General features: G+C 39.2%; 1 protein-coding gene across 1 annotated transcript; it reads left to right on the forward strand.

Moving 5' to 3' along the window:
* On the forward strand, positions 1 to 27,749 carry RGS8 (regulator of G protein signaling 8). The gene is made up of 6 exons (XM_063298446.1): positions 1 to 61; positions 301 to 359; positions 9,466 to 9,567; positions 11,386 to 11,450; positions 26,406 to 26,572; positions 27,181 to 27,749. Exons 1-6 carry the CDS (start codon positions 29 to 31, stop codon positions 27,361 to 27,363), a joined length of 609 nt encoding a protein of 202 aa, XP_063154516.1. The 5' UTR covers positions 1 to 28; the 3' UTR covers positions 27,364 to 27,749.

Consider the following 27,749-nt stretch of genomic DNA (forward strand, 5'->3'; position numbering starts at 1 on the left):
TGCCATCAGGTGAACGAGAAAGAGCAAGATGAAAGAAGATGCTTCCAAAAGCTCTGATCAGGTGGACACTTTTCAAATCCCACCCAGGAAAATGTGAGCTGGCTCTGCAGTGCCGGACCTCAAGCCTGCTCAGTTAGACTGCTTTAGGGTTTAGTGGGTGTGATATGCAGACGGGATGATCAGAGCTTTCAGCTGAGCTATTGCTCAGGAGGAATACTGGGAGGGGGAGACCGGGAGGTGTGTCTGTCTCTCTCTGTGGCTTTTGCCCCTGCTTAAGAGATTGCTCTATTCTCTTCCTAGAGCCTGTCTGATCACACGCTTGGCACAGATCTCCGGAGCACGAGGACAGGTCAAAGGCAGTGAGTATCTTTTCCTCCTCTCTCTCGTCATCTATCTGTTTGTCTGTCTGAGATGCTGATCCCTATTGAATTGTTTGCTCTCCCTGTGTATCGGCCTTTGGAGGCCTGTCCTATCCTTCTCTTATTTTTTTTCAGTAGCAATTTTTGGCATATCCTTGTATTCTTCATGCTTCTTTTTGTACAGAGTAATCCCCACTGAATATAAGGATGTAGGTGACTATATGTTAACAACTTGGTCCTTTTAAATGCCACAATACCGGCAACCTCGCACTCCTCTCTTCATTCCTCTGTCCTCAAAATCTGTACCTAGAAGCCTATATAGCACAGGTTCTCTCTGCACCTGTGCTATGTATTACAAAGCAAACGCTTCTGGGGAGGAAAGGACAGGTCAGAGGGGTGGGACCACCCTGGCCATCTCCATGCAAAGTTGAAGTGCCCTCTTCCCTTGTCCTTTGCGTTGTTTTATAAACGGTGATGGGATGAGCTAGATGGAGTCAAAGGAGATTTCTTCCAGGTTTTAGCATACTCCTGCAGTACCTGAGAAATCAGAAATAGATTAAAATCCTTCTGGAATCCAGGAGGAGCTGGAGAGAGAGAAACACACACACACACACACACACACACAAAGAGGGGGAAAATAATACAAAACCTAGAGAGTATTCACCTGTACCCTAGCAAATAGGGCATGGTTTAGCAGAGAGAGAGATGAATGGAAGTTAATATGGATGGTATGAAGCATCAGAAGAGCTACCCCCACCCCCACTTCGTGAAATGAGACCAAATGACACCTCAGCAAAAGTTTGAAATGTTTGCAAGCTGATACTGCAGAGAGAAGAAAGATGTGGTCTCTCCCCCCTCCATCCCTTCCACCTCCAAAACCAGCATGACAGGGAAGGTTAAATTCTTGGTCAGGCATTGGAGCACATATGGAGACAAGGCAGAGGAGTGAAGCCAGCTTTTCTCACCGACTGACAGTGGAATCCAGGAAGCAGCATTAGATACTCCAAAGGGGGAAGGTGGGGAGCTGAGATTGTGTTAATGAGGATTTCAAAGGGACTTCAGAAATTGCAGGGATTTATTTCAGCTAAAATATAGCATAAGCCAGAGAGTTGGGATGGGGATTTAAAGAAATGCATTTGCTGGCCTGTAATGCGCTGCTCTATTAGTTTAGATGGAAAGAGCTTCTGTGTGTGCATGTGTGTATTTTAATGTAATCAGATATTTAATGGTTGTTGGAATTAACCACTGGGAGCCCACTTTAGAATTTTGAATGCCTTGAAAACCATCTCATTACCTCTGTGCTGCCCATCTTTTTTGTCTCCTTTGTTTTCCTCTTAGAGCAGCAAGGGAGGCAGATTGTGCAATCATTCTAGCAGAGAGATGCTAAAAATACAGAGTAACTGCATCCATTATAAATTGGATACAACTGACAGGACAATGTATTGTTCCATTCACAACAACTCATCAATAATAACTCTGTGGCATCTTAAAGCACTTCACATGTGTTCTATCAATAAACCTCAACAAGCTATCCCTTAAGATAGGCCAATAATAGCTGCCCGTATTGTTGATGCAAGTCTACAGGAAGCATAGCTTGTCTAAAGTTGCTAGTGGTTTTGAGCCCAAGGTGAGATTTAAGCCAGGGATTTCCTTTATCTTAATTTGTCTCTGTATCTTCCTTCTTTATTACTAGCCCTCAGCTACAGATAAGGGACTGTGCTTGAGAGATACTATTCATTTACCTTTTAAAAAAATGACTGCAATGCTGTTCAATTTTTTCAGAGCCTGTCTTTCATTCCAGCCTGCAACATGAACTCAATTCTTATTTTTTGTTTTTAACAAACCAAAGATATTATTTCTGAGCACACACAAAGGAAAACAAGAGTTCTGCACTTTAAAATTGCATAAACAATTTGGATAGATACGACTTGATGCCAAGGATTATGCACTGCCATAAAATGTAAATGGGACTGCATGTACATCTGATTGATGACTCCACCTCCTTCTACTTCTCTTTATCCTCTTAGGAAAGAGCAAGTTGTTACCATGAGGCCTCTTGTATCAGGGGGCCAACTGTCCCATTAGGCAGAGTGAGATGGCCATCTGAAGTAGTAAATGCTGCCTGAGAGGCAGGGAGTGACATGGCAGTGTTGAACCTAGAACTGGGCGTGCTTTGCAGTTTACCCTATGCTTGCTAAACTGTTCTTAGATGTAGTAGAGGATGCCAATGTTAAAGTAAGATTCAATTGCCAAACCAGTTGCATTTTGAACAAAGAACAGGAAGGAGGAGCTATCCTCCCTTGCCTCAGTCCACAAAATATCTTGGGTTGGCCCTACTGGATGAAAACTAAAGGGAGGGATGGAGGTGGATCTTCAGAACAAAACCAGTCAGTATTTAGCCCAGCCTCCCCCAGACTGGATGTGTGGAATTCTCTAGCCATAATTGCCATTGCAGAGAATGTGGGCGGGATGATATCCACATACCAGATCACCCAGGTTGGGTGGGATGATTTATCCTCAGTTGCATTCAGAAACCTGAAGTAGACTAGATTGCACTAGAACAGGACCTTGAGGAGAGACTTGAAGGGGAAATTAAACAGGTGTTAAGCTCTTCCCACCTGTCTATTTAGCTCTGCAAATGCCCCACTGAAGCTCCTCCTTCCTCTGCCAGGGAAGGTTATTTCAGCTTCAGGACCAGCTGAAGACAAATGAGCTTCAAAACAATAAGGATATTTGCAAGACAGAGAATAATAATGGGAAGTGAGGCCTCTATCGTTCTTTCTTTTGCCAGCACAGGGTTGGAAATCTGAATTTGCAAAGATAACACATACAGTAATTGCACCCTCTGTTATTAGCTACTACTGTGACTCTCATCAGTTTGCTTCCAGGTTATTTTTTCAGTAATTACATTTCCTTTACTCTTAATGCCCTTTGACAAATGACTTTGTCAACATTCCCACCCAATATATTGCCTTGTTGTCCTCCTGTTGTCTTTATACAGCTCAGCTTTGCTCCTTGCTTGAAAAATCTACAGTGTATGTACATGTGAATATTTGAAATAATTTAAGAGGTAGAAATGTTTTAAAGCCACATGCAGCCCCCCTCCCCCATTATTTCATTGACAGATCAGTTTCAATGCCAGCTTTTCCTTAGCATCTTTAGAGGACCCGCAGCTTTGACATAAAGGAACAATAGCTTGCCCTCTTTAAATCAGTTTGACCCTTAGTTGATACTTCCTCTTCAGTTCAATGGCTTTACTCTTTTGTGACCTATCTAATGGTCTCTTTTCGCTTAAACTTAGTGATGAAGAAGAATAGTAAAAATAGCATCTTCTGCTGGGAGCAATCCTGTGAACAAGTACAATGAATTCTTTTCCATTGGAAGTGGTTGCTTCCAATGGAAAATAATATTTACTGAGTTAAGAACTGTTAGCTTCCTTTGCAATTGTGTTACTGATTTTAAACCAATAATTGTCAACATTTTGTATCTAAAATTCCAGCAACCACTCAAAGACTTTGTGTCTTACCAAGATAAAAACACCCCATTTTGTACTGTTGTATTTGCTGTATTTATCACTCACAATAAATTTTTAAGACTTAATTCAAGTCTTGATAACTTACTTGTGTCCCACCTTGACTACTACTGAATTCCACCTGTGGAATGTGTACCACTGGCTGAGGATCATTGTTTTAAATAATCAAAAGCAACATTAGTCTTTCTCCCCTGGTGTTTTGAATTCTGGAAACTATATTGATGGCCATCCTTACAAGTCAATCAGTATGAAAACAATGTGGTAAAATTGCTGTTGACACAGCTATAATAGTTAAGAAAAAACACCTATCTGAAATATTTTCATAATTAGCCAATTTTCACCTGGTCACTTGAAATTCCACATTTGTGGAATTTTACATGATGCTCCAAAGGTTGACTTCCAAAGGTTAACTCCAATGTTTTTCCATTTTTTTTCTCCAACTTTAACCTGCTCCCCTACAGAAAGAAAAAAAAAAGTAAAATGATAAAGGAAAGCTCTCATAGGCTGGGATAACAAAAGCAACAGGTAGAAGAATGGTTTCTGTAAATATAATGGAATATTAGCATATCAAGAAGACAGATTTGAGCTTGGATGTCTATGTGATGTGCTATTTCACTACATACAATGAACTTTTCAAGTAGGACCAGCCCAACTCTCATTTGGTTTTGGAATGGAGCATAGTATTAGGTATGTTCGCCGCCTTGAGTGATTTATAAAAATAATAAAGGCAGGATAAAAAATAAAAAATAAAAAAATAAATAGTAGGCTCACTGGAACACTCTCTCCTTCTCCCAACTGTTCTTTTCCCTTTCCATTCCACACATTTTGATATCCTGTTTCCCTGTCTTGGATATTATCACCATCCAAAACGAGGTTCCCCACATGCTTTGCTGCATATCTCTATATATTATCATTGCCTCCTTCAGTTCCTTGCTCTCACCCCAAAGGAATTTAATCAGCATTGCAGTAATACATGTCATATGCTTTAACTGAGTGATTGTGAGTTTTTCCCAGTATTTACCTACAAAGGTGGTGGGTGGAGAACTTTATATTGAAAGCATCAAATTCAGCGCAACCCAAAGTTTTGAATAAGTCTGTACTAGGTACTTTTCCATAACAGGCATGTAGCATTTTCTTCCTAAACTGCTGGCTTAAGAGATGGGCTTTAGTGGAATCTTGTTCTTTGATGACCTGTTTAGATTAGGGCATTATGCAGTTCTTTGTATAAAGGGTACACCCTATTTGGGCCATTATACCAAAGTAGGAGTCAGGACGCTCAGGTTCAAAACCTGATTCATTCATTCAGATTAGCCTACCTCAAAGAGTTCTTTAAGAACTCTTTGAGAAATTGGGGGTGGATGAGCTTATTAAAGAAAAGATATGCATATAATCAATTAATAAATTAATTGACACATTATCTGGTTTTTTGCTAAGTGAACAGATCACACTGTGGTGACAACAGAATTAGAACTTACCTATCCCTTTGGCTGGTAAATATAATATAACGTGTTTGGAATGGTTCTTCTGATTCTGTTATTTGTTACTTGGTGTGCAATTACGCAAATGCTTGTATTAGTTTGAAGGATACTTTTTGCCAGCAAGAAAAGAACAGACTTGTCATCTACCTGCAGACAATGCATGAATAAGAGCTGAATACTTAAAAGCTAATGCTTGGGTAGACTAAGGCTCCAATTTTCATTGATGAAAATGGATTTTAACTGATGCTGCATTCACTTGTTTCTGTCTTTTGAAGCCATTTGGGTGATATGGAATTGATGTGGTATGTGACAGCTTTTCTTTCAATTTTTAAATCATCTTATAACTTTTCAGTATTACAACAAGAGTGCCCACCTATTGAATGAATTTTAACTGTTGAATGAATATTATTGGATGGAAGGCCAGCTAAATCATTTTCAGACTGGATAACAACCCTAAAAAAACAGCTTTCATGATTGGAGAAGAAATAGTTACCATTTTGAAATTCTTCAGTTAAAAAACAGGATCTGATTGTTCTGTACATACATTTGGCTGCCAGTACTAAAATCTTACTTGATAAAATATAGGTACAAGTGCTGGAAAGAATGCTAAAGCTGCTTCTATTGTTTTGAAGGAGCTAAATGCTATGGAGCGGGCTGTATGGCTCCAGCCAGATAATTAGTTTATTCAGCAACATTTAGATTTGCTCTAAAATTACATTAAAATATTCAATAAATAGAAAGTAGCCAAGAATGCTTATAACAGAAGGGAGATGTGGGCACAGTGAAATTATCTCAGAGACAGTGCCAAAGCTTTCTGCAAAAGCTTCCCATATGGCATTGAGAAATGTCATTTTATATTTAACTGTGCAGTGATAAAAGCTCTTGTAGGCTGTTTCAGAATGAAGTTAACAGAAAAAGATCCTTTGAGGTTGAGGAGTCAAGAGAAGGAGCTAAATTTCTGTAGAGATCTGGGACTTTTCAGACCTGGCACAGTGTTGGGCTATAGTTTTCAAGGCCTTTTGAGAGGACTGTTGAAAAATGTATGTGAGTTCAAAAAAAGGTTAGTTTCCTAGAAAAATGTGTGACCTTCCCCTTCTTTGTCCAGCACAGTGGGGAGGAATCCAGGACAAGGTCTGAGAAGCGAGGCTCATCCATATATGATTGAACCATGATAGCTAACCAAACAATTAGCTCATTTGGCCAGTGATTCGTTGTCATAGTTTCCCTATCCCTGATACAGCTCTAGATCTGTATCAGAGCTCTAGAAGGTTTTTTCCCCCCTTATATATTTTTATATCAGTCTATGAGGGGAGGAAGATTTGAGGAAGGAAGTCTCTGGTGGCGGGGAGGTTTAAATCCCCTCTGGGTTCCCCTGCATTGTGTTCCCTGTTCAAACAACCCATACCCACTAGAGCACAAAAGAAGGGATCAGCCGCGTAGATTTATGCTTCTTTAACCAGTCTATCTTGACATTCAGTTTCATGGAGACAAATGGAGATCACCCCTCCCCCCAATTTGCATTTGCTTGCCAAGTTTGATTTAGCCAACTATTGTGAAGGCAAAGAGCTGGGGGGGTTTATGAGAGAAGTGGAACCAAACCATATGGCCACTTCTTACTTTCCTTCTGTGCTTGAACTGTTGCTGGGTCACATTCATTGAAACAGGAAATCTATTACCCTGACTTTCAACCCCAGTGAAAATGCAATAAATATTCACATCATGCCCATTTTGCTGTAAAGCATGGTGGGCATGGTTTGACTATTTCTGTTGAATGAAAGGGGAACATGGAAAGGAAAATTCAAATTTTTCTACCTTATCTTGCTATATGGGATCACTTAGAGCTATTTCCCCCAGGTTGTACTAGAAGTGAGGGAGGTGGGGTTGAAAATGAAAAACTGATTTGGATTGCAGAGATTTTTGAGCTCCATATGCCTCAAGGGTGATCTTCCAGATGTAAGAAAGTCATATTAAAGTCTTGGGAATTTAAAAGAACATAGATTTTAATTAGTTATAACTTACTTAAAATAGAGATACAAAGTATGTCTCTATGTTGTGGTCTTTTCTACTGAGCTATAACATATTCTTTCAAGCATTTATCTGCAGCTCTTGAGGATTATGGAGGGACATACATTCAGTCTGACAGTATTATGACCTTATTTTTAAATCATGATTTTTTTAGTCATGGTTATGTAAACCTCTTGGCTTCCATAAGCTAGCTGTTTTGGATCCATTGTCCATGATTACTAGCATTTTGCAGGCCTCATAATGCCAGGCTGAAATATAACTTCTGTTTTAGATTTTAAAGATGCCAGATAAAACACTTCCCCTCCCATGTTGGTGTTTAAAAACAAAAGTTTGAATCCTCATGATATTGGTAGGGCTTGCCTGGACAATAGAATTTCAGTAGCACTAGGCTAATAAAAAGCCATACACCTTTTTTTAAATATCAGGATATGCAGCAATTGCTTTTCCTGTATCCAGTTTATTTAATGCTTTGCATCCTTTACAGTGTGCAGTACAAGGCACATTTCCCTTCCCTCTCCTTCAGGGCTTCCATTAAGAAAAACTCAATTGGAAGTAATAGTATTGGTATTCTGTTTTCTGCATGCAACAGTAGAGAGAGGTGTATACATGCATGTACAATGCAGACACACATGCACATGTATGATTTCCAGGTAGACTTGACTTCCCCTATTCCTCAAGTTATTTCTTAGAAAAAAGTGATAGAAGCTTGAAGGGGTCTTTTTAGGTCAAGAAGTCTGAGAGATAACCAGAAGTAGACCGTTCCCAACAGACGGTGCCTGGCTTCTGCTTGAAGAGTCTATACTTTATTCAGTTGTCAAATCCTATTATCAAATACTTGTACTTTAAGAAGTGTTCCTGTCATTCTGCTGAAATGTACCTTCCTACAGTTCAGGTCCATTAGATCTACTCCAAGAAGCAGCTAAGAGCAAGACTTTGGCCTTTTCTATGGACCAGCTGAAGTATTAGAAAAGTGGAGAGAGATCCTACAGTAAGAAGGGACTTTCTGCTCTCATCAGCACATAGGAATCCCTATAATTCTCCTCTTTACAGTTGGTTCCTCAGTATCCTATCTCTTAACCGTTGAAGGCTTTGCAGTGCCTCTAATGAGTGATACATCAGTTTTATAAACAGAATGAGAGGACACAGTCAAAGCTATATAGTATAGCCAGCTTACTGAACCTGAGCAGGTCCGGTTGGTGCTTGGGTTGGCTCTTCATATATTCCCCCCTGAGTCTCAGGAGGGAAGGAAGGTACCATATATATCTTCCTACTTTAAGGCCATCTTCCTAAAATTGTTTTTAAGAGAAGTTTTTAGCCCATCCCTGCGACATTATATCTCAGTGAAATTGATTGGCAGTAAAATAAATTAGAAGAGACAAAATAAAAGACTTTCTCTCAGTGACTAATGTATGGAATTCGTTGCCAGGAAACAAGAGGTGGTGCCTTTCAAAAGGGTTTGGTTAAGAAAGCTAGTAGTTAAGTGGAATTTCTGGTTGTTTGGTTGGTTTATTTATTAAAGGTATATATGTGTATTTATCTCTCTATCTCTTACTCTACTGTAACAATGCCACAGAGATTTAAAGTAGTTATAAAAATATACCATAAAAAAGGTCAAATAGAAAATAAGCTGTTTTAAAGAATAATAGAAATAGTATAAAAACAATAACTTAAAATACAAGAGACAAGTATTAGGAATGGCTTAAAGTGAAAGCCAACATATACATGAATTTATAAAGTGTATGTGAAACATATCAGCCTTGGAGCTCAAGGTATCACAGAATGGAGGTTTCTGAAGATCCTAAGTTTCTGTGGGGCTGATGTAGGTGAAGATGCTGATTGTTACAGACTCAACCACTTGCAAGTAATCAAACAATATGGAAGGACTTTCTTGCCCTTCTTGCAGGCTTTTAGGAAGCATCTGCTAGCCAGTGTTTGGCAGAGAATACCAGGATAAATGGAACCAATGTCTGATGAAGCACAGATTCTTCTTGTGTTTTCATGCACTAGTGTTAATTGTCATCCCTTCTCCTTCTCTCCCATTTGCTCCCCTATCGTGTATGACTGACTGCAGAAACAGAGGGATGAGGACTCGCCTAGGTTGCCTGTCTCACAAATCAGACTCATGCAGCGACTTCACAGCCATCCTTCCAGACAAACCAACCCGGGCATTGAAGTAAGTGGTGGTGGTGGGGTACTCTCCCTTTGTTTTCAGTGTAGGTTCCCTTTTTCCCTTTTTGTCAGTGACCTACTGATTGACCATTTTCAGGAGACATACAGAGCAGGAACACTTAAGAAGATTAATCTTTAGTAATTTTGTGAGCTAGGATAAAAGTAATATTTAGATACTGCCTTCTCTGACCACAGCAAGCATGACTTACTGTATACTATTTTCAACAAGACAGTTGGAAAGGTGAAGGAATTTACCAAGAGACAGAGAAATGCAATCACTGGCAAGGAGGAGGAAAGGGAATAAATAGTGTCAGAATGTTGAGATGTCTGTAGTGGTGCTATCATGAAAATGCTACAATTAAGTACTTGCATCAATAGGAGTATCTAAGTTGTCATTTGCATAATGATGTCATAATGCATGTGTCATCATTGTTCCCCCCCAGACATCCACAAGGGGAGAATGGTATGGAAAGCAAGAGTTTAATGGCAATTATAAGGGGACACACATGATGTGACAAAGGAAATCCATCTTTAGGACCTCCTGTTATTGCTGTTGTTGTCGTCATCATCATCACCATCACTACAGCCACTCGTATCTACCTCTGATATGATCTGGGAAGAGACTTAACCCTTTTTTACATGCTGTTTTCATAATTAACATATTTTAAAGGTAGTACTTCCCTATACAAGTGGGGTTGGGGGAGGTCTTTAAAGTACTTACATGATTCCTGTAAGTTTTTACCCAAAGGAAATGCATCTTTTTTGGGGGGAAGTATTTAAACAGGCAATTATTGGGGAAATAATTTCCCCTAATTTTGAGGCCCTGAAATGAGTTCCCCATTTCTATTATTTTAAATAAAAGTTGGAAGAATTTAGCCTCAATCTCCTATATCACAGCTACTGATGTCTTAGAACAAACTAACAACTAGAGTAGATGAACATAGGAGGCTTTGGAGAACAGAATTTGGATCCCTGATCAGTAAAATTCTAGCCTGAGATATCAGTATCCTGTCTCTTTCTCCTTCATCAATCTCTTTTGGAATTCAACAAGCTTCAACTCCTATATAAGAGATAATGTAGAACAAAGATGGGCAATTTCATTGTTGCAGAATTACCTTTTTACAAGAACTTGAAGGTGTTCAACCTAAACCCAATTGAAATAATATGGAAGTGATGTATCCTTACTATTATAGACTGAATGCTTCTAAGGCCATTTCCCCACTAACAACCTATAGGATCTTCTAGAGTCCTGCAACCATTGTTGTGCCAAAATAACAATGGTGAGATTTACTTCAGGAATGTAGTATTAATTAAGAAGATTAATCTTTAGTAATTTCGTGAGCTAGGATAAAAGTAATATTTCGAGACTGCCTTCTCTGACCACAGCAAGCATGACTTACTGTATACTGTTTTCAACAAGACACTTGATCCTACAAAGACACTAAAAGTCTCTAATGGAGAAATGGCCTAACAAACCATGTTTAGTTCAAGAATTTATTCAGAACTGAGATCAAAATTATTTCACCAAGAAATCCACTCCTGGTTCCTCTCCTCCCAGTTTCTTTGTCTGAGCAACATAATTTATAGAAAGGTGGGCATGGCAGGGCCTCTTGTTGCTCAACAACTGGGAGTCTAGAACTTTTGTGGCTCAATTGTGTGTTTATCTTCTGCCCATTCCTGATACAGAAGAGTAAGTTATTAATTATCCAAGTTATTTCAGATACAGAATATGGACACATCAGATTTATAAAATTTTAATATATTATTTTTGGCACCTTTTTGCCAACAGTTGTAGCTCTTGACTGTCCTTTTTTTCCCACAGAAGATTATCCACAGAAGAAGCTACCAGGTGGGCAGACTCTTTTGATGTCCTCCTGACTCATAAATGTGAGTAGAAAAGCCTTTCTTTTGCAATGAATTATATGCCCTCGTGCTTAAAAATGTGTCTGTAGTTTATTGATAAGAATTATTGGGTAATTGTACATGTGGCGGGAGAGGGATTCGGTTCTCTTAAAACCTTTGCTGGATTGGATACCATGGGGATTGTCTTTACATGGGTGAGTTTTAAATTGATTGTGACAAGTCCACTGTGTAAATTTATATCCAGAAGGAAATAAGTGTGATTTTTCTTCAGCTTCAGTTGCTATTATTCTTAAGTAAAAAAATGTATTTTAGATATTCATTTTTAAAGCAGAGGTGGCCAATTTTCTTCCAGCTATTTCTGGACTCCAACTCCTATCAGCCACAGTGATTGTTTTGCCCCAGTTTAGAGCCATTGCAGCTATAATACAGCAATAGAAATCCCAAGTCAGGAATGAAAAGATGAGAGATAGGGCAACCAACCGTATTTATATATCATGTGTTATCTGCATTTTGAGGGGACATTTTGAGTCACTGCCTTTCTCGCTGGGAGATTTTTTTCTGGATTTCTTCTCTTTGCAACTCCCAACCTGATCTGGCCCATTTTCAAACTTCATCTTCCTCTTGTTGGCATCTCCACCAACATCACATTTAGTCCTGTTCTTTTGAGTTTTTGGAGAGTTATCCTGCTGATACCCAGACATATAGATAGATGAACAGGCAGTAACCTGAGTCCCTTTATATAATGTATTTCCAACATATACCTGCTCTCGATGGCTTCCATGGAGGCCTCCCTTCATTTTATCCTCACCACAGCAACCCTATGGGACAGGTTGCACTGAGAGAAAGAGTGATTGACCCAAAGTTATCCAGTGAGCTCCCATGGATGAAGGTGCACTCGGACCTGGGTGTCCCCAGTCTAAACCAGCACTTTTGTCACTATATCAGGATGGTCCTCCTTCTTTTGCCACTCCCGGATCAGATTCATCTTTCTTTGGCAGCTGAGCTGGCTGATTTCTGGCTAGCTGTTTTGGAAGAGGACTCATTTTGAAGCCAGGAACAATGGAGCTTGGCACAGTTGGAACATGGGCCATTTCTGCACTGGAGGAAACTCCATCCTCACCTCTCCTGTGGCAGCTTTCTCTTTGTTCTCAGTATTTCTGAATCAGCAAAACATGTTGATTTCCAGCTGTATTTAAAGGATATGAGAGTGGAAGCAGTGGCATTGTAGAAATAGTGAAAGTCTGGACCCAACCCATTATGTATACTGCAAATCTCTTTGAGATGTCACCCTCTTATTTGGTAACACATAATAAATAAACCCCCTTAGGAGCTTTTATCAACCCTTCTTCCTCCTGAATGTAGTTGTCAAGCATTGAGAGAGTTTACAGCACAATGGCATGGCATGCAACAATTTTTGCTGAAAATAATATTGGAGACCTAAAAAAGACAGATGCCATTTTTCAACAGTAGCCCCATGTGTTCTAATTATTGGCTAGAGAGGACTGTTCCCTCACATCATGAGTCTTGTTCCCTCTTTATATTCTAGACTTAATGATGAGCTTTGGGATTTTTCAAAGGTATCTAATAAGTTAATTAAAATGAATGGAAATTGGGCATTCAGATCTCTAAGGTAGGCTGCAGATTTCCTCCCACGCCATTGTTTAGTACGAAATGCTCCTTATTTCAGTTGGTGCACAATATAATTTACGTTTGGCAAGAAAAACCTACAATCTGCAATTTTCTTATAATTTTATTTGAATCTCTGAAGCCATATAATCAACTTGCTTCCTGTCATTTATAACCAATCTATTATCCCAGTGGTAGTCATAAAAATATTATTATGGCACACTCACATATTTCTGTTGATACCAAGGTTACTGCTGATACTAGATATATACATGGCTATAATTTTTCTGAACCTGCCACACATTTTAGCTAACTGTAGTTATATTGTTAACTTATTTCTTTTAAAGAAATATTTGACTCTGCCCTTGCTTAATGTTGAGAGCCAGTTTGGTGTAGTGGTTAAGGCATCAAGCTAGAAACTGGGAGACTGTGAATTCTAGTCCTGCCTTAGGCACGAAGCCAGCTGGGTGACCTTGGGCCAGTCACTCTCTCTCAGCTCTAGGAAGGAAGCAATGGCAAAACACTTCTGAAATATTGCCAAGAAGACTGCAGAGACTTGTCTAGGCAATCACCAGGAGTCAACACTGACTCTGTCTGTCTGTTTATCTATCTTAATGTTACTAATCAGCTGTTTGCTTTATTTTTATTGCTGCTTTAAGCTTGTTGAAAATTGTGCTAATGATTGATTATAGTTTTTATGCTTTTTAGATCTTATAAATTGCTTTGACTAATTTTGTGGGGCAGGGGAGTAATGGTATGTCAATGATTTAAATAATAAATGATAGATAAATATACTTTGTCAGTACATATACAAAAAGCACAGAACAGGATTTTTCTGTAGGAAAAGTGATCAGGTCATGTATTTAAAACATGACAATTTTACTAAATCATATAATCCTACAAAGTATATTAAATTAGTCAGAAAACATTTGAAAGCAACTCACACAGACACCTCCCTAATTCACAGAAGAAGTAGGATGAGGTGCAGCACAATGAGACTTGCAAGATTCTGTTATTAGTAGTTTTAGCATACCTGTGGAGTTGATTTCATGGTCTGGTCTACCTAGTGGGGCTGACATCAATCTTGCAAGTCTCATTGCGCTGCACCTCCCCCTCCTGCTTATACTTCTGTGAATTAGGGAGCTGTCTGTCTGAGGAGCCACCTCCAAATGTTATCTGGACATTTTGGACTTAAAAAGTGCTTTAGCACCTTTTGCTTATGCAACAGGTGCCAAGGTCTGTCAAGGTCATCCTTACTCTCAACAAGAACATGCTGAATTAATCTCATTTAGTTGTGACTAAGGCATGTGTTATTATATTGAGATCTGTAACTAAGGCATGTGTCATTATTGCCAGTACTGAGTTTATTGGGTATGGAGGCAGCTGGATTACCAGCCTGTGCTGGGTGCAGCTGCCATCTGAATGCACACTCGTAAAGTGAGTTCAGATGTATCCTCAGATGCACACCTGATTCCAACAGGTTAAATAATTTCAAAGACTGCAGGTCTCCTGTGTAGGAGCATCAATAATTTCTTTTGATCAAGTCCCAGTTTATTCACTTTTACCAAGCCCATTATCATGCCCAGAGACAGTTCAGAACATCAGCTTCTGTGTAACTGGAAAATGGAGGAGAGTTGGCTGGAAGGAATGCCCATCCAGAAGTACTGTTTAATTTTTTGAAAAGAGGGGCATCACTGCAGAAGTGGAGGAAGCCTCGTCAGATTTAAAGGATCTCATGTGATCAGACTGGGAGAACTCACTTCCGAGAACCTCTATTTGAGCTGATAACAACTGAACTAGAGGACCAATCTTCTGATTCAGTTTATAGTCAGTGTCTTATTATTGACTCCCTCCTTTATTTTACCTGGGCATCCTCACACGAGATTGAACTGTTGGGAAGCAATCACCCTTAGAGGATTACAAAGCATAAACTATCCCTCAAACATTAAAAAAAAACCATGGAGGGAGTTACTACCTATTACTGATGATATCATAGCAGCAAATGCCTGTGAAAGTATCACAATTACAGCACAAAATGAAAATTGCATTGCAGCAAATGTCTCCAAAGTTTTTGAGAAGTAGCTCTTAAAAGTAATTTTAAAAGCAGTAGAACTATAAACTATGCAATGGAAATGATTGTACAGATCATCTAGTCCAACCCCTTGCCCGAGTAATCCACTATTACAGCATCCCCAACAGATGACTTTCCAGCCTTTGTTTAAACAGTTCCAGCAAAGGAAAATACATTACTTCCCAAAGCAGTCTGTTCCATTATTGAACAACTATTTCCATTAAGAAATGTTTCCTGATGTCCAACCAAAATACATTTATTTACCCTTTAAACCCATTGTTTTCATTCTGTCTTCTGAAACAACTCTGAAAAATTCTGCCCCACCTTCCACATGATATCTCTTCAGGTATTTTGAAGGTAGCTATTATACCTCTCCACAGTCTTCTTTTCTCCAGACTAAACATACCCAACACCAATAGTTCTTCATAAGTTTTTTTCTTTCAGCCCCCTTATCATCTTGCTTGTTCTCCTCTGGTCATGTTTGTCAATGTCCTTCCTAAAATATGGTGCCCAGAACTGGACACAATTTTCTGAATGTGGTCTGACCAACATAGAACAGAAATCAATAATGATTTCTCTTGATCCTGACATGGTACTTCTGTTGATAAGGCTTAGGAGTGCATTAAGGATTTTTTTGCAGCTGCATCACAGCATTGGCTCATGTTCAGCTTGTGATATACCAAGACACTCAGAACTTTTTCACATGTATTGTGACTCAGCATGGTTCCCCCCATCCTATACATCAGTCTTTGATTTTTCCTACCCAAATGAAGGACTCTGCATTTGTCCCTATTGGGGACATCTTACTGGTTTTTGCCCAGGGTTTTAGCTTGTCAAGACCTGCCTGAATCTTGTTCCTTTCCTCTCTGTTTGCTGTCATCTTCATCACCTTGAGGTCATTTGTGAGCTTGATAACCATATCCTCATTCAAGTCATTTATAAATATTTTGTTGAAAAACACAGACCTGTCATAGACCACTCCACACTTCCTTCCATTCACTGATGTATAGTATATTCACTGGGTATGATTGTGCAACCAGTTCTGTATCCATCGAATGGTACCATAATCAAGCCCATATTTTGTCATCTTCGGTAGTAGAGTCTTATGGGATATTTCATTCAATACCTTGCTGAAACCAAGGTACACTATGTCCACCACATTCCCATGGTCAATTAAGTTGGTCATTTTATCAAAAGGAAAATTGGGATGATTTGGGATGACTAATTCTTCATAAAACCAAGCTGCCTCCTGCCAAGCAGTGCATTCTTTTCTAAATACTCACAAACTGACTGCTTAATAATTTGTTCCAGATCATTGCCAGGTATCAATGTCAAAATGATTAGACTGTAGTTACTTGGATAGGAACAACATTGATTGATTGATTGATTGATTGATTCACTCATTCATTTTAGAGGTCACCTGATTTCAGATGATTCCAGGCAGCTTACATTAAAAAAGTAAGAACAATTTTAAAAAGAGTCAGGTCATAAGTGCCCAGAGTACACACTCTAAATAACAATAAAACAACCTACAGGGCCTCAACCACTATTCTGCCCCAAGGCCTGGGAAAATAGCCAAGCTTTTGGCTTGCCTTTCTCCAGTCTTCTGACACTACACCTGTCCTCCATGTTTTCTCAAAGATCACAGATGACATGTGCAAGCTCCCTAACCATCTCTTTACTTACCTTGGATGTCTCTCCCTCCTTTTGTTTTGCTTAAGTCCACTTGAACATGTCATTTGGGAAAAAGACTGAAGCAAAGTAAGGGGTGAGGAACTCTGCTCTCTCTCTCTCTGTTGCTCTTTTTATCCTACCATCCTCTTCTAGCAGTGGGCCTACTCTTTTCTTGAAACCAAGATGAGGCAGCTTTCTTCTAGGGACCAATGTTAAGAACCAAAAATGTTTCAAATAGATCAGGTACAGAAATCTTCAGCAAAAAATGAACTAATTTCCCTTTAAATTGATCCTGCCTTTTTCTTACCTGGAAATAGAAAATGCAACAATGTTTTATACTTCCTTTCCAGTTGGTTTGATCCATGTACTGCCATAATACTGCCAAAATTAACTGGCTTTATGAAATCTTATAAATATTTATGCTCTGTAAAGTGGCATTTGTTTCCATGGTTTAAAACTCCAACTGGAGCAATATTTTTGTATTGTCTCTAAACCATTATGGTCAAGTATAATTTTCCTTGGTTCCATATAGAGTTTTTCTAATAAATCATGGAATTCACCATTAAAAAAGATATTACTTTGGCCATAATTCAGGGTAAAAATGAATATAACACATATTAAAGCAGCAGATTGGATTGGAAGTGTCCTCATCTAAAGTTAAGTACAAAGTACAAAGGTGTAGTGACCTCTTCCAGATCAAGTTCTAGAAAAATACCTTAAAGAATATAAAATATGACTCCTGCAATTATTTCAACCTCCCTAAAATAGCTGTGCTCTAGGTCACATGACCAGGGAGGAGGAGCAAGTACAGCTTAGAGTGGAGAAGTGGGTGACATTTTGAGCAACTGCCCAACTGCTTCTCCCATAGGGACACATTAGCAGATTTTTTTTCTGGATCTCTTCTCTCCGCAGCTCCCAACCTGATCTGGCCCAATCTTCAAACTTGATCTTCCTTTTGCTGGCGTGTCTCTCAACACCACAATTGATCTTGTTAAGTTTTTGGAGAGTCATCCTGCTCTTGAAGAAACACATGGACAGGCAAAGTCCTGAGCCCTTTTATATCTTTTCTTTCTAACTATAGATAAAATCTGTAAATATATACATCCCATTTGGTTGAATTGAATAAAAATGGTCCTGTTAAATTTAAAATATGGCTCAGTCTGGAACTTAGGAGGGAAAAACTGCTGTGAGAGACAGTTTCTTGTGATTTTACCAAGCTCTGGAATACTTTTGTACCTGTTTGGTAAAGGTTGGCATTCCAAAAAGTCAGTTGAAAAATTAGTGCCTACACGTTAAAGACAGACATCCTTCCTGAACACAAGGGGTCAGACAAAACTGAGAGCTGTACCAGCGTTTCCCATGCTAGTATTTTTATTATGAAAACTGCAACTTCAGACTTCCTCTAAGTAGAAACAACTCACTGGGACTACATTTCAAATATTACATCTTTACCATTTGATGTCTTGATAAACTGCCAAGACAGTTCAGGAAAACAACATTGGGTTATTTCCCTTCCAGCTCCTTTTAATAATGCCTCAGTTTTTCCTCAATTAGCTGGAAATGGAATAAACAAAGTTTTCATACATGAACTTTTTTGTGTGTGCCTTTGAGTCAGTCCATTCAGTTTTCTTGGCAACATTATTAGAAATGATTTGCCATTTCCTTTGTCCTCCTAAGGCTGAGAGAGATGACTGGTGTAAAATCACCAGCTGGCTTCATGCTAGGTGGAACTAGAACTCACAGTCTCCTGGTTTCTAGCCTGGCGCCTTAACCACTGTACCAAACCAGCTGTCACATATACAGTACTATATAATTCAGCAATGGTTTTCCCTTAGACAACATCTTGCTATAACATTTACTCATATGTAGATCACACTCAGTAAAGGTTCCCAAGTTATGTTAATTAAAAAACTCTTACTTACAAGTTCAGCCTCCTTATTGTTTCCTGTTGAGCACAGGTGGAGATTATTGATAAATTTGCTCCAATTAATGGAGAGCATTTCTGAATTTTTTGACAATGACAATTTCTGTTCCTACAGGAAGCTGGATTACCGATTTCCTCTTTTCTTCTTTTTTTTATAAAGGAATACTATTTTGCTGTAAACAATTACATGAAGAAACAGTAATGGTGAATGGAAATCAGTAACAAAGCCCGCTTTCTACCTGGGAACAGAAATAGATGTTGGAGCTATTAATATCTTTTTTTTAAATGATAAAGTCAAGCTTGTTTCCTGGTGACTACACTGACACATAATTAGCTGTTCTGTACTTATTGTCTACCTGTGCTCAATAGGAAATGGGCTATACTCATAAATAGAACAATTTTAATTACAGGTCACAGATCCCTAAAAGCCTCAAAAGTTTTGTGCCACACTACACGTTAAGTAAGTTAATGCTACAGTTATGTTTTATTACTCCCCAAAAATCTGGGAAAAAATGGGAGAACAGCACAAAAAATCTAAGAATACTTATCGTCTGGGTATTCTGTAAAATGTGAATGCGCAAAGAATAGCATTCCAGAGAAAATTGCTGATGTGGAACTTGAAGCTCCTCTCTGCTTACCATAGCATGAGCAAAGATTATTAGGTTTGAAATAATAATATAGCTCTCTCTCCAGCGGTTGACTAATAAAGACTGTTTCATATACACTCATTATCATCTGCTATTTCAGAGATCAAGATGAATTTGTCACAGTGAGTGTATTCTTTGCTGTAAGTTGTTATCTTCCCTGTGGTCATATCATTGAGGGTGACGTCTCTTATTTTAGATGTTAAATCTCAAAAGTGGGAGGAAAGTAGAAAGGAAATTGCTCCAAGAGAGGAAGAGATGAGACCCTGAAATGGCAGAGAGACAGAACAAACTTGTTTTCCTTGTGCCATTGATGAGAGTATATTTGGCTAAGCAAATGAAGATTTCTTTGGATAAGATGCTGGGATAGGCACAAAATAGCAACATAGCTCACACTACATATCTTCAAGGGTTAGACATGTTTATCCAGGTTCTAGCAGGATGATTTTGTCCTCAAATCCACGGCTTGATGACAACTTACTGACATTGAAAAAAATCCTGATTGTAATTGTCTGGGCTTGCTGCAGGAAGATTTCCCATTCCCTCATCCTTCCTGCTCAACTTTGCAACATTGGAAATTCCTATTATCCCTCCAGTTCTTCTGAAGCCGGGATTTTTATAACTTTTGTATGTGGTTGCCAAGATTAAAAAAAAAAAAAGAAATACTCTAAAAAGGATAGTGTCAAATACCAGTCTCAGGATCTGGGTTGTTTTTGTTTTAAATAACTGGTTGGTTCATGATGCCAAGTCATATTTGAATTTTCAGTTTCTAAGTGTAGATAAAGGGCCAAATTACCCATTAAAAAAATCAATTGCCTTGCCCCTTTTGCAGATAAAGGGGGAACTTAATTTTTAAATCAAAACAGGGGGGTAGGAATGAGAAGCCAAGTCCTCCTTTGTCTGCAGCCTCAAATACATTTCTTTTAGCTTAGCTCCAATAGCTGAGAAGAAAAGGACTTGAAAGGACAAGACATGGGGTGTAAAGGCTGAATTGGAGTGCCCTTAGCATTCCCTAGAAAAAGAAATAAGCTTCCTGTATATGGGAGTGGGGGCAACAAGGTGACTGATCCACTCTCATATTTCATTCATACACAATTCCAGGGTTCTAAATCCTTTGGGTATAGAAAAGGCTCACAGCTGCAAAATTATCCTCAGTGCATGGGGGACTGGGATGAAGTGTATAATCTAATTGTATCAGAGTTGTTGTGGAAAATTCAGATGTACAGATCACAACAGTAAGGAACCATGTTTATTGCAACAATCATTGGGTGCTTCCCTTACAAGAAAGCAAATGGGAAAGCAAAGATTTTTACAGACATTGAAGGCTACAAGGCAGGAAATCCTAGGGATCTGATTTGCTGGCCAGCGTGGGGAAGCTAGGGAGGTCCTTGTCCTGTACCTGGGGTTATTTCTATTGCTAGGCAAAATGGCCCTTTCAGGAGGGCAGCAGAGCTGCAGAAGTTCATGCTGAAGGAGATGGAATGTTGAGGTCAACAGGAGAGTATCCCTGACTGAGGATGGAACTCGGGGGGGTTCTATGTTGCAATTCCCTTGTGAGGGCTGCCTTGGGCTGTACTGTAAGCTGGTGAGCAAGGCTTCTATTTTTTGCTTTAGATGGAATTGAGGGGGCTTTGTCTGGGGGCAGGGAGGGTCAGTTTGGGTCTGATAGGATTAGGCAAAGAGAGGAGCTGGATTTGGCCCTGAGGATGTCCAAAAGACAGGGAAGAAAAAGGGTGCAACCTCCATTTTGTTTCTTAGATTTATTTTCTCCACCACAGTGGACAAGTGTCAAGAGTTGTTGTCTTACATTAAATACGTGGTGGCTATTTCGCTCCTTTTTAAAATGTCAACTAACATTTTTTGGAACTTCAAGTAGAGCTTTGGCTGCTGGAACCACATTCCAGGGACAGAGAAAAAACTCTTGGGAGCAATGCTACATTCCTATGGACATCCGTTCCTCAGACGCTGGCTGGAGCAGCCAAACCATATAGTAGTTTGAAAGGGTGGCAAATCCCCCTTTTTGCGGGGGCTGGAAAGAGAGAGAGACTGTATGTGAACCTGGCTACATCCTATTTCTGCTAATTTCAGCATACCTGAGATTTTATTATCAGCCCAAAGGTTAATCCAAGGTTTTAAGTCACTGTTGCCCCCTGAGGTTTACAAAAATCACAGGGCTGACTATTTTGGCCCAGCATTGGAGAAAAGATATAGCCACCACCCAAACCCACTCATCTCATCCTCCTCTGTTTCTTGTTTGTATCTAATAATACAGAACAGACGACACGATCCACATCACTCTATAAAGTATCCTTCACTCCTCACATGCATTCATAGGTCACTGATGGCTTCTTGCACGTTAGGGAACCTCAGCACAGTGACAATTACACATTTTGGATTATTAGAGACCAGTGTAGGAGGGAGAAGAGGAGGGTGTGATAATGAGCTCTTGTTTGCATTAATGAAAATCTGTCCTACAGTATCCTCCTTCCGCTGGATGAAGGCATATATGCAAAATATGCAGTCTGAGCAGGAACAAAACCCAGGAGTGAGAAGATGAGGAATAGAAAAAAGAGAAGGCTGTGAAGCCGAGAGAAAAAAGGAAATAATGAAGCAAGTTCCCAAGAGTCAGGCTCCCTTTTCTTAAGATGTTTTCTTTATATAATCCCAGAACACACTGAGGGCAGGAAGTCAGCCAGAAGTCTGCATTGGATCTCCTACCTCCAGCTGCTGATCTTGCCCTCTGACTTCTCCAGGCTGCCTTCTGGAGCAAAGAGGTTTTTCTCAGTCTGCCCATCATGGGAAAGCATTCCCTTTTTTTCAGTCTCTGCTCAACTCCTCACGTCCTCTGGCAAGCGTTCTATTTCAGAAACCCCAAAGTATGTAAGGATGTTGGAAAGCAGAGCATCAGAAAGAAAAGAAAAGGACAATACATGAACACATTATGAGAAAATGTTGTAATTGTAATTATTAATTATTATAGCATTAGTTATTATTAATGCTGGGCAAACAAATTCTGTTCTTTTCTTTAAAATCTGTTTGATGAAATATATACATATACTGTATATATACACACACACACATACAAACACACACACACAGACATATAATAGAAATTATCTCAAAGGAGAAGAAAACTTTAGAAAAATTTTCAGGAGTGTTGAGAAAAGGTGGCAAAGGATTGTGTGTGAATGCCCTTTATACGTTCCCCGCCCCCCAGTAGCTTATAGCCTCACAGGGTTCCCAGAGTTCAATTAAATCCCAAGGGCAGACGTGACAGAATTGCTCCCATTGGGAATTTTTCAGTAACAATATGTCATGGCAGATAATTCCCTTGAGAAATAATTGGAAAATTTCTCCTTTCTTAGAGTAGTTCATAGACATTGCCACACCATTTGTTTGCCTCTAAATTTGGTAGAGGATTTCAAAATCACATTTATCTCCCACCCAAATTATTCTTTTTTTAAAAAATCCCAAGACAATTAGAAAAACTAAAGATGCTAGGTTCCCTACTAAAGTCAGAATGTTGTTCTCCTGTGATTGCCAGAGTCTTACATTAGAAACATATAAGTATCTATGAGCTACTTGCGATTCTCAACAGTCAGTGAAGCATGTACTTAAGCTAAGAATTGATTTGATCTGCACAAAAAGCATGGAGAAAACTTTGATCATGTTTCTACAGAAGAACACCACATTCAGTACTTAATACTTCTATAGGTAAAATATTGCTAACCATGTTTCAAAATACTCCTAGAATTTCCAAACAATAGAGAGCAGGGGTTTAGTGACAAAATGAAGATAAGACTGAATTGTCTTCCCATGTGTGAGAGAATTACAGAGTATTGACAGATTCCAGCCTGCAGAGATTTGGGAACTGATCTGGCACTTGCTAAGTATGCCTCCCACGTTCCTCAGCCTAGCAAAACAATCATTATTTCACATGTATTATAACATCACATTTAGAAGTAGGCAAAGCTAAGCCCAAAAGCTATTTGTGTTCATAATTCATTTCACTTAAACTTCATTATCAGACAGAAGAGCCTTCTAAAGGAAGAAGGAAAAAAACAATCTTATTCAGCCAATGTCCCAAAGAAGATTGAAGATAAGGGGTTCTTTTGCCTTCCTCTGAAGTTTCATTGTGTTAAGGAACAGCAGGGATGAATGCCAGCTCCACCTCCTTCACGTCATTTTCCATGAGTAGATGGGGTGACCGCTTAAAGTGAAGAACTTCTTCTATTTGTAAAGCTCTCCACGTGATTTAGATAGTGATTTTTTAGAGTCATTACTCCCATGAAAAGCCTTTACTAACAAAAGAGGGTCTCTACTCCAGTAGCTTCTGGTGATTGTAGAGGGTAAGATGAAAGAATAGATCTACTACACATATTCCTTAAGCCAACCAGAACATACTGGTTTTCTAAATGCCTGAAGTGGTTTCTGTTACTGGAGGTAACTCATTCCACATGTTTCAAGAAGACATAGGATTAATTCTTTCTGGCTGTGTTTGCATATTGCGCGAATAGAGCCAGTGTAGTGGCTAAGGTATTGGGACTTTGACCAGGAAGACTGAGGGACAAGTTCCCATTTGATCACAGAGCTCACTCAATGACCTTAAGCCAGTTATTTTCTCTCAGCCCAACCCACCTCATAAAGTTGTTGTTACAGGACAAATTGAGGGGAGACTCCATGTAGGCCATCTTGGACTTAAAGAGAAAAGGTGGGATATAAATGCAATGAATATATAAAATGATAAATAAAACTGACTTATGGCTAACTAAACTTCCTGGATTCATGTAACACACTGAACCATTGGCTAAGCACATTGGCTGGCCTGGCACAGTGCACTGAACAACGGACAAGCCAATCTCAGCTTCTGAAGTGATAAACCTATGTAATTTCAGCCGTGTGATTTCAGATAAAGAATGACAGGGTTTACCGCCTCTTCTTACCAGCAGTAATAACAACAACAATCAGACATGCTGGTTTTCTGGGTGAATATGTTTTATTGTTTGCAGAAGCCCCACTTATAACCTGCAGTTGTACAGCCCAAATATAGGTTTCCTACCTCCGGGAGAACTTGATTGAATCACAACTAATTTACTTTAATAGAAAATCAGTGACTGTAGTACTTTGAGAGACAGACTTTCTTAGAGCCTGCTGAACAGGAAATGCAAACACTGTTATTAAAGGCCTTTCTTTGTTGTTTAAAATATTGTGGTTACCAAGCACTAAAGAGGTAAGGACATTATCATTATCCACCTCTAGCCAGCAGCAGACTTCTCTTTTTTTGTCAATTTAATGATAAATAAAGATGCTAGTTTTCATACACAATGGAAATTAGAAATACTTTCTAAATATCCAGTCAGATTCAGAGGTCATCCAGGTGCAATCTTCCATTCAATCACAATCTCTATTGTATTATACCTTTTCTGATTTAGTTCTCTAGCTACAGCCTGAATGGAAGATTTGGCTAAACAGATGTTGCCATTCACTTTCTCTATTGACAAAGAGGAAGTGATTCGCTAGTGGGATTTCTTTGACTGGTAGGTGTTGGCCTCACCAGGCACCTTCAGGAGATGCCTCCAGAAAACACTGCCTAGCCTATGTTGAAGTTCCAGTGTTAAAACAATGATGGGAAGGGTTCTGGCCTATTCCTGGATTAGTAGAAATTGCTGGAAAGGAAATGCATGTTCTGCTATAGCAGCTAAACCTGCAGTGGGTTTAGATAGAAAGCAATGGGAGTCAGTAGGATCTACTCCCCTTCCCAATGTCTATCACCCAAGAAAAGAGGCCCAGAGTACTTCATGGTGGGCCATCTCCAGAAAAGAGAGAGCACAAGTAAGTTTATCTCTCTCCAGAATGCCCAAACATTATGCTTGGCTTTTCCATAATACTTTTTTTAATTATTTTTGCAAATAATGGGCTTAAGGGTTATCCTGATCTCTCTATCACCAGACTGGGCAGAGAACCATTTTGGACAGCATGCTTCAGTTTGTTGCTGGCTAACACCAAGAGTGCACTGGCTATTTCACTGAAGCAGGAATACCCCTTCTGCTGACTCAGTCTAATGTCTAATATAATATAATGTAATATAATTACATTTACCATGAATTCAGTAATACTGCAATGGCCATAATTCATGTCTTGTAAATGGAAAGTTGCTGGTTTGAAATCTGTCAGAAACTTAAAAAAAAAATACTATTCTTCTTTTCCTGTGTGTTATTGTTTTCCTGAAAAAAACTTCCAGTGGTGCACAGTTTCATTTTTCTAGTCACCTGAGCTATAGGGTTTTCAACCTCAGCTCACAAATAACCCAGAGATAATTTGGGCTATTAGGTTGCTGAGGGTGATATCCTCATATCTCAAGTGACAGGAAAAATGACAAAATGGCACACCACTGGACTTATTAATGCACACACACACACACACACACACACGGAAAAGAAGGAAGCTCAGGGAAAGAAAAACAGCAATAAAAATCCCACACACATTTCTGCCAGGGTTTGAACCAGCAACTTCTGTTTAGAGGACTAGAGTCATTGTGCTATTACAGTGTTCATGGTTAAATTGGTATACATAAATTCAGTTTACCTATGTGTATACATTTCTCTGTATAGTTATGTGGTTATTTTATTTATTTATTTATTACCATATATGTCCAGGAAGATCTTCTCACAGAGAGGAAAGCAACTGGCTATTGCTTTCCTGTAGCTGAAGGATAGCAGAATGCAGCAGCAGGAGAATCATCCAATAGGAAATGCTGTCTGAACTGAATATCTTGCAAATTGCTTTAAAAGTATCTCAGTCCAAGCAGGATTGTTTCGAAGCTGATTTAGAGTCAGGTTGGCAGGACCATAGGGCAGGAGCAGCTTAAGCACGATGTGGATATGCCCATACTCCCAATTATTAGCAATGTGGACTGAATCATGCTGAGTTGCTAATTTCTGTTATTTTACTCTCCAATCATTGATTTATGCAATGCCATGCCACAACAGAAAATAACAGACACCTTCATTTCTAAACCATTTAAAAAATATTCTTACCAGATGGAGTGGCTGCATTTCGTGCCTTTCTGAAGACAGAGTTCAGTGAAGAAAACCTGGAGTTCTGGCTGGCATGCGAGGAGTTCAAGAAGATACGATCAACGACCAAACTAGCTGCCAAGGCCCACCGGATTTTTGAAGAATTTATTGATGTGCAAGCACCGCGAGAGGTTAGCAGATGCAAGGCATGGATATTTGGGCAGGATGTGTCTGGGAAAAAGGGTGCCCCCCTTGGGTAGTCAAACTTAGTAGAATTGGGGATGCCTATGGGTCCTCAGTATGACTGTCAAAACTGAAGAAGCCATTATCACTCTGATGATCTCTCATTCATCTGTGAATAGATTGCATCATACTAAAAGTGTCTTTAAAATCATATTTTTATCCTGAACGTTTGAAAAAAAAATGCAAGGATATATGCTTACCTTCTCTGCCTATCATTTCATCTACACAGCCCTGTGAAGTATATTAGATTTTGAGATAATGACTGGCTCACAGGCAACTAACAGTTTCATGGTGAAAGGGAAGGATAGGAAATAACTGTGATTAATAATTATTTTCATACCCAGGCTATTTTTTACAAAAACCCTAAATTGGTAATACAAGTAGTCAATATTCTGTACTGCCACCAACAAGTCAGCAAGCCTAATACCAGATTCATTTTTCAGCTGAAAAGAAAGTACTTGTTTTGAACTATGTGACAAAACCGCTACATTTGAATGAAAGGAATAGGAAAAGGATTTCTCTCACATGAATATTCTTCATGTTTTTCTCTCCTTAGGTAAACATAGACTTCCAGACACGAGAGGCGACAAGAAGGAACCTACAAGAACCATCACCATCATGTTTTGACCAAGCCCAGGGGAAAATTCACAGCCTTATGGAAAAAGACTCTTACCCCAGGTTCCTGAGGTCCAAAATTTATACAGACCTGTTGTCTCAAACTCAGAGGAGGCTCAGTTAGGGCAGGGATCAGGAGGAGTGTCCTCCTTAGACACCATGAGCTTCCCGCACTAGCCACATCCATTTCTATGTGTGACGTTAAATACATTTTCTTACAACAGCAATAGAAGGAGAGGAGAAATGGAAGAAGCATGGAGAGACTGAGTTGTGTACATGGATAAAACATTTCACAGTATGAATCCAGTGCTGTCTTTGGGTCCTCATCATTCTATGTATGCATGTCTGTATTTTAACTGAAGACCATGCATATGTATAGCAGTAAAATCCTTAGCCCAGCCCTGTAGAAGCTTCTAGCATATTCCATATATTTGGGCAAATTATAGGTATAAAAGTAAGGTTAAGAACAATGATCAGATTGGACTACTCTCTGAAATGTTGCTGGAAGAA

Source organism: Candoia aspera, chromosome 3, assembly GCF_035149785.1.
Source record: "Candoia aspera isolate rCanAsp1 chromosome 3, rCanAsp1.hap2, whole genome shotgun sequence".
Classification (NCBI taxonomy): Eukaryota; Metazoa; Chordata; class Lepidosauria; order Squamata; family Boidae; genus Candoia; species Candoia aspera.

Coding starts and splice junctions, on each gene's coding strand:
- RGS8 (XM_063298446.1), top strand. CDS start 29: ATGAAAGAAGATGCTTCCAAAAGCTCTGATCAG. Junction 62..300: donor CTTCCAAAAGCTCTGATCAG/GTGGACACTTTT, acceptor TTCTCTTCCTAG/AGCCTGTCTGATCACACGCT. Junction 360..9,465: donor ACGAGGACAGGTCAAAGGCA/GTGAGTATCTTT, acceptor GACTGACTGCAG/AAACAGAGGGATGAGGACTC.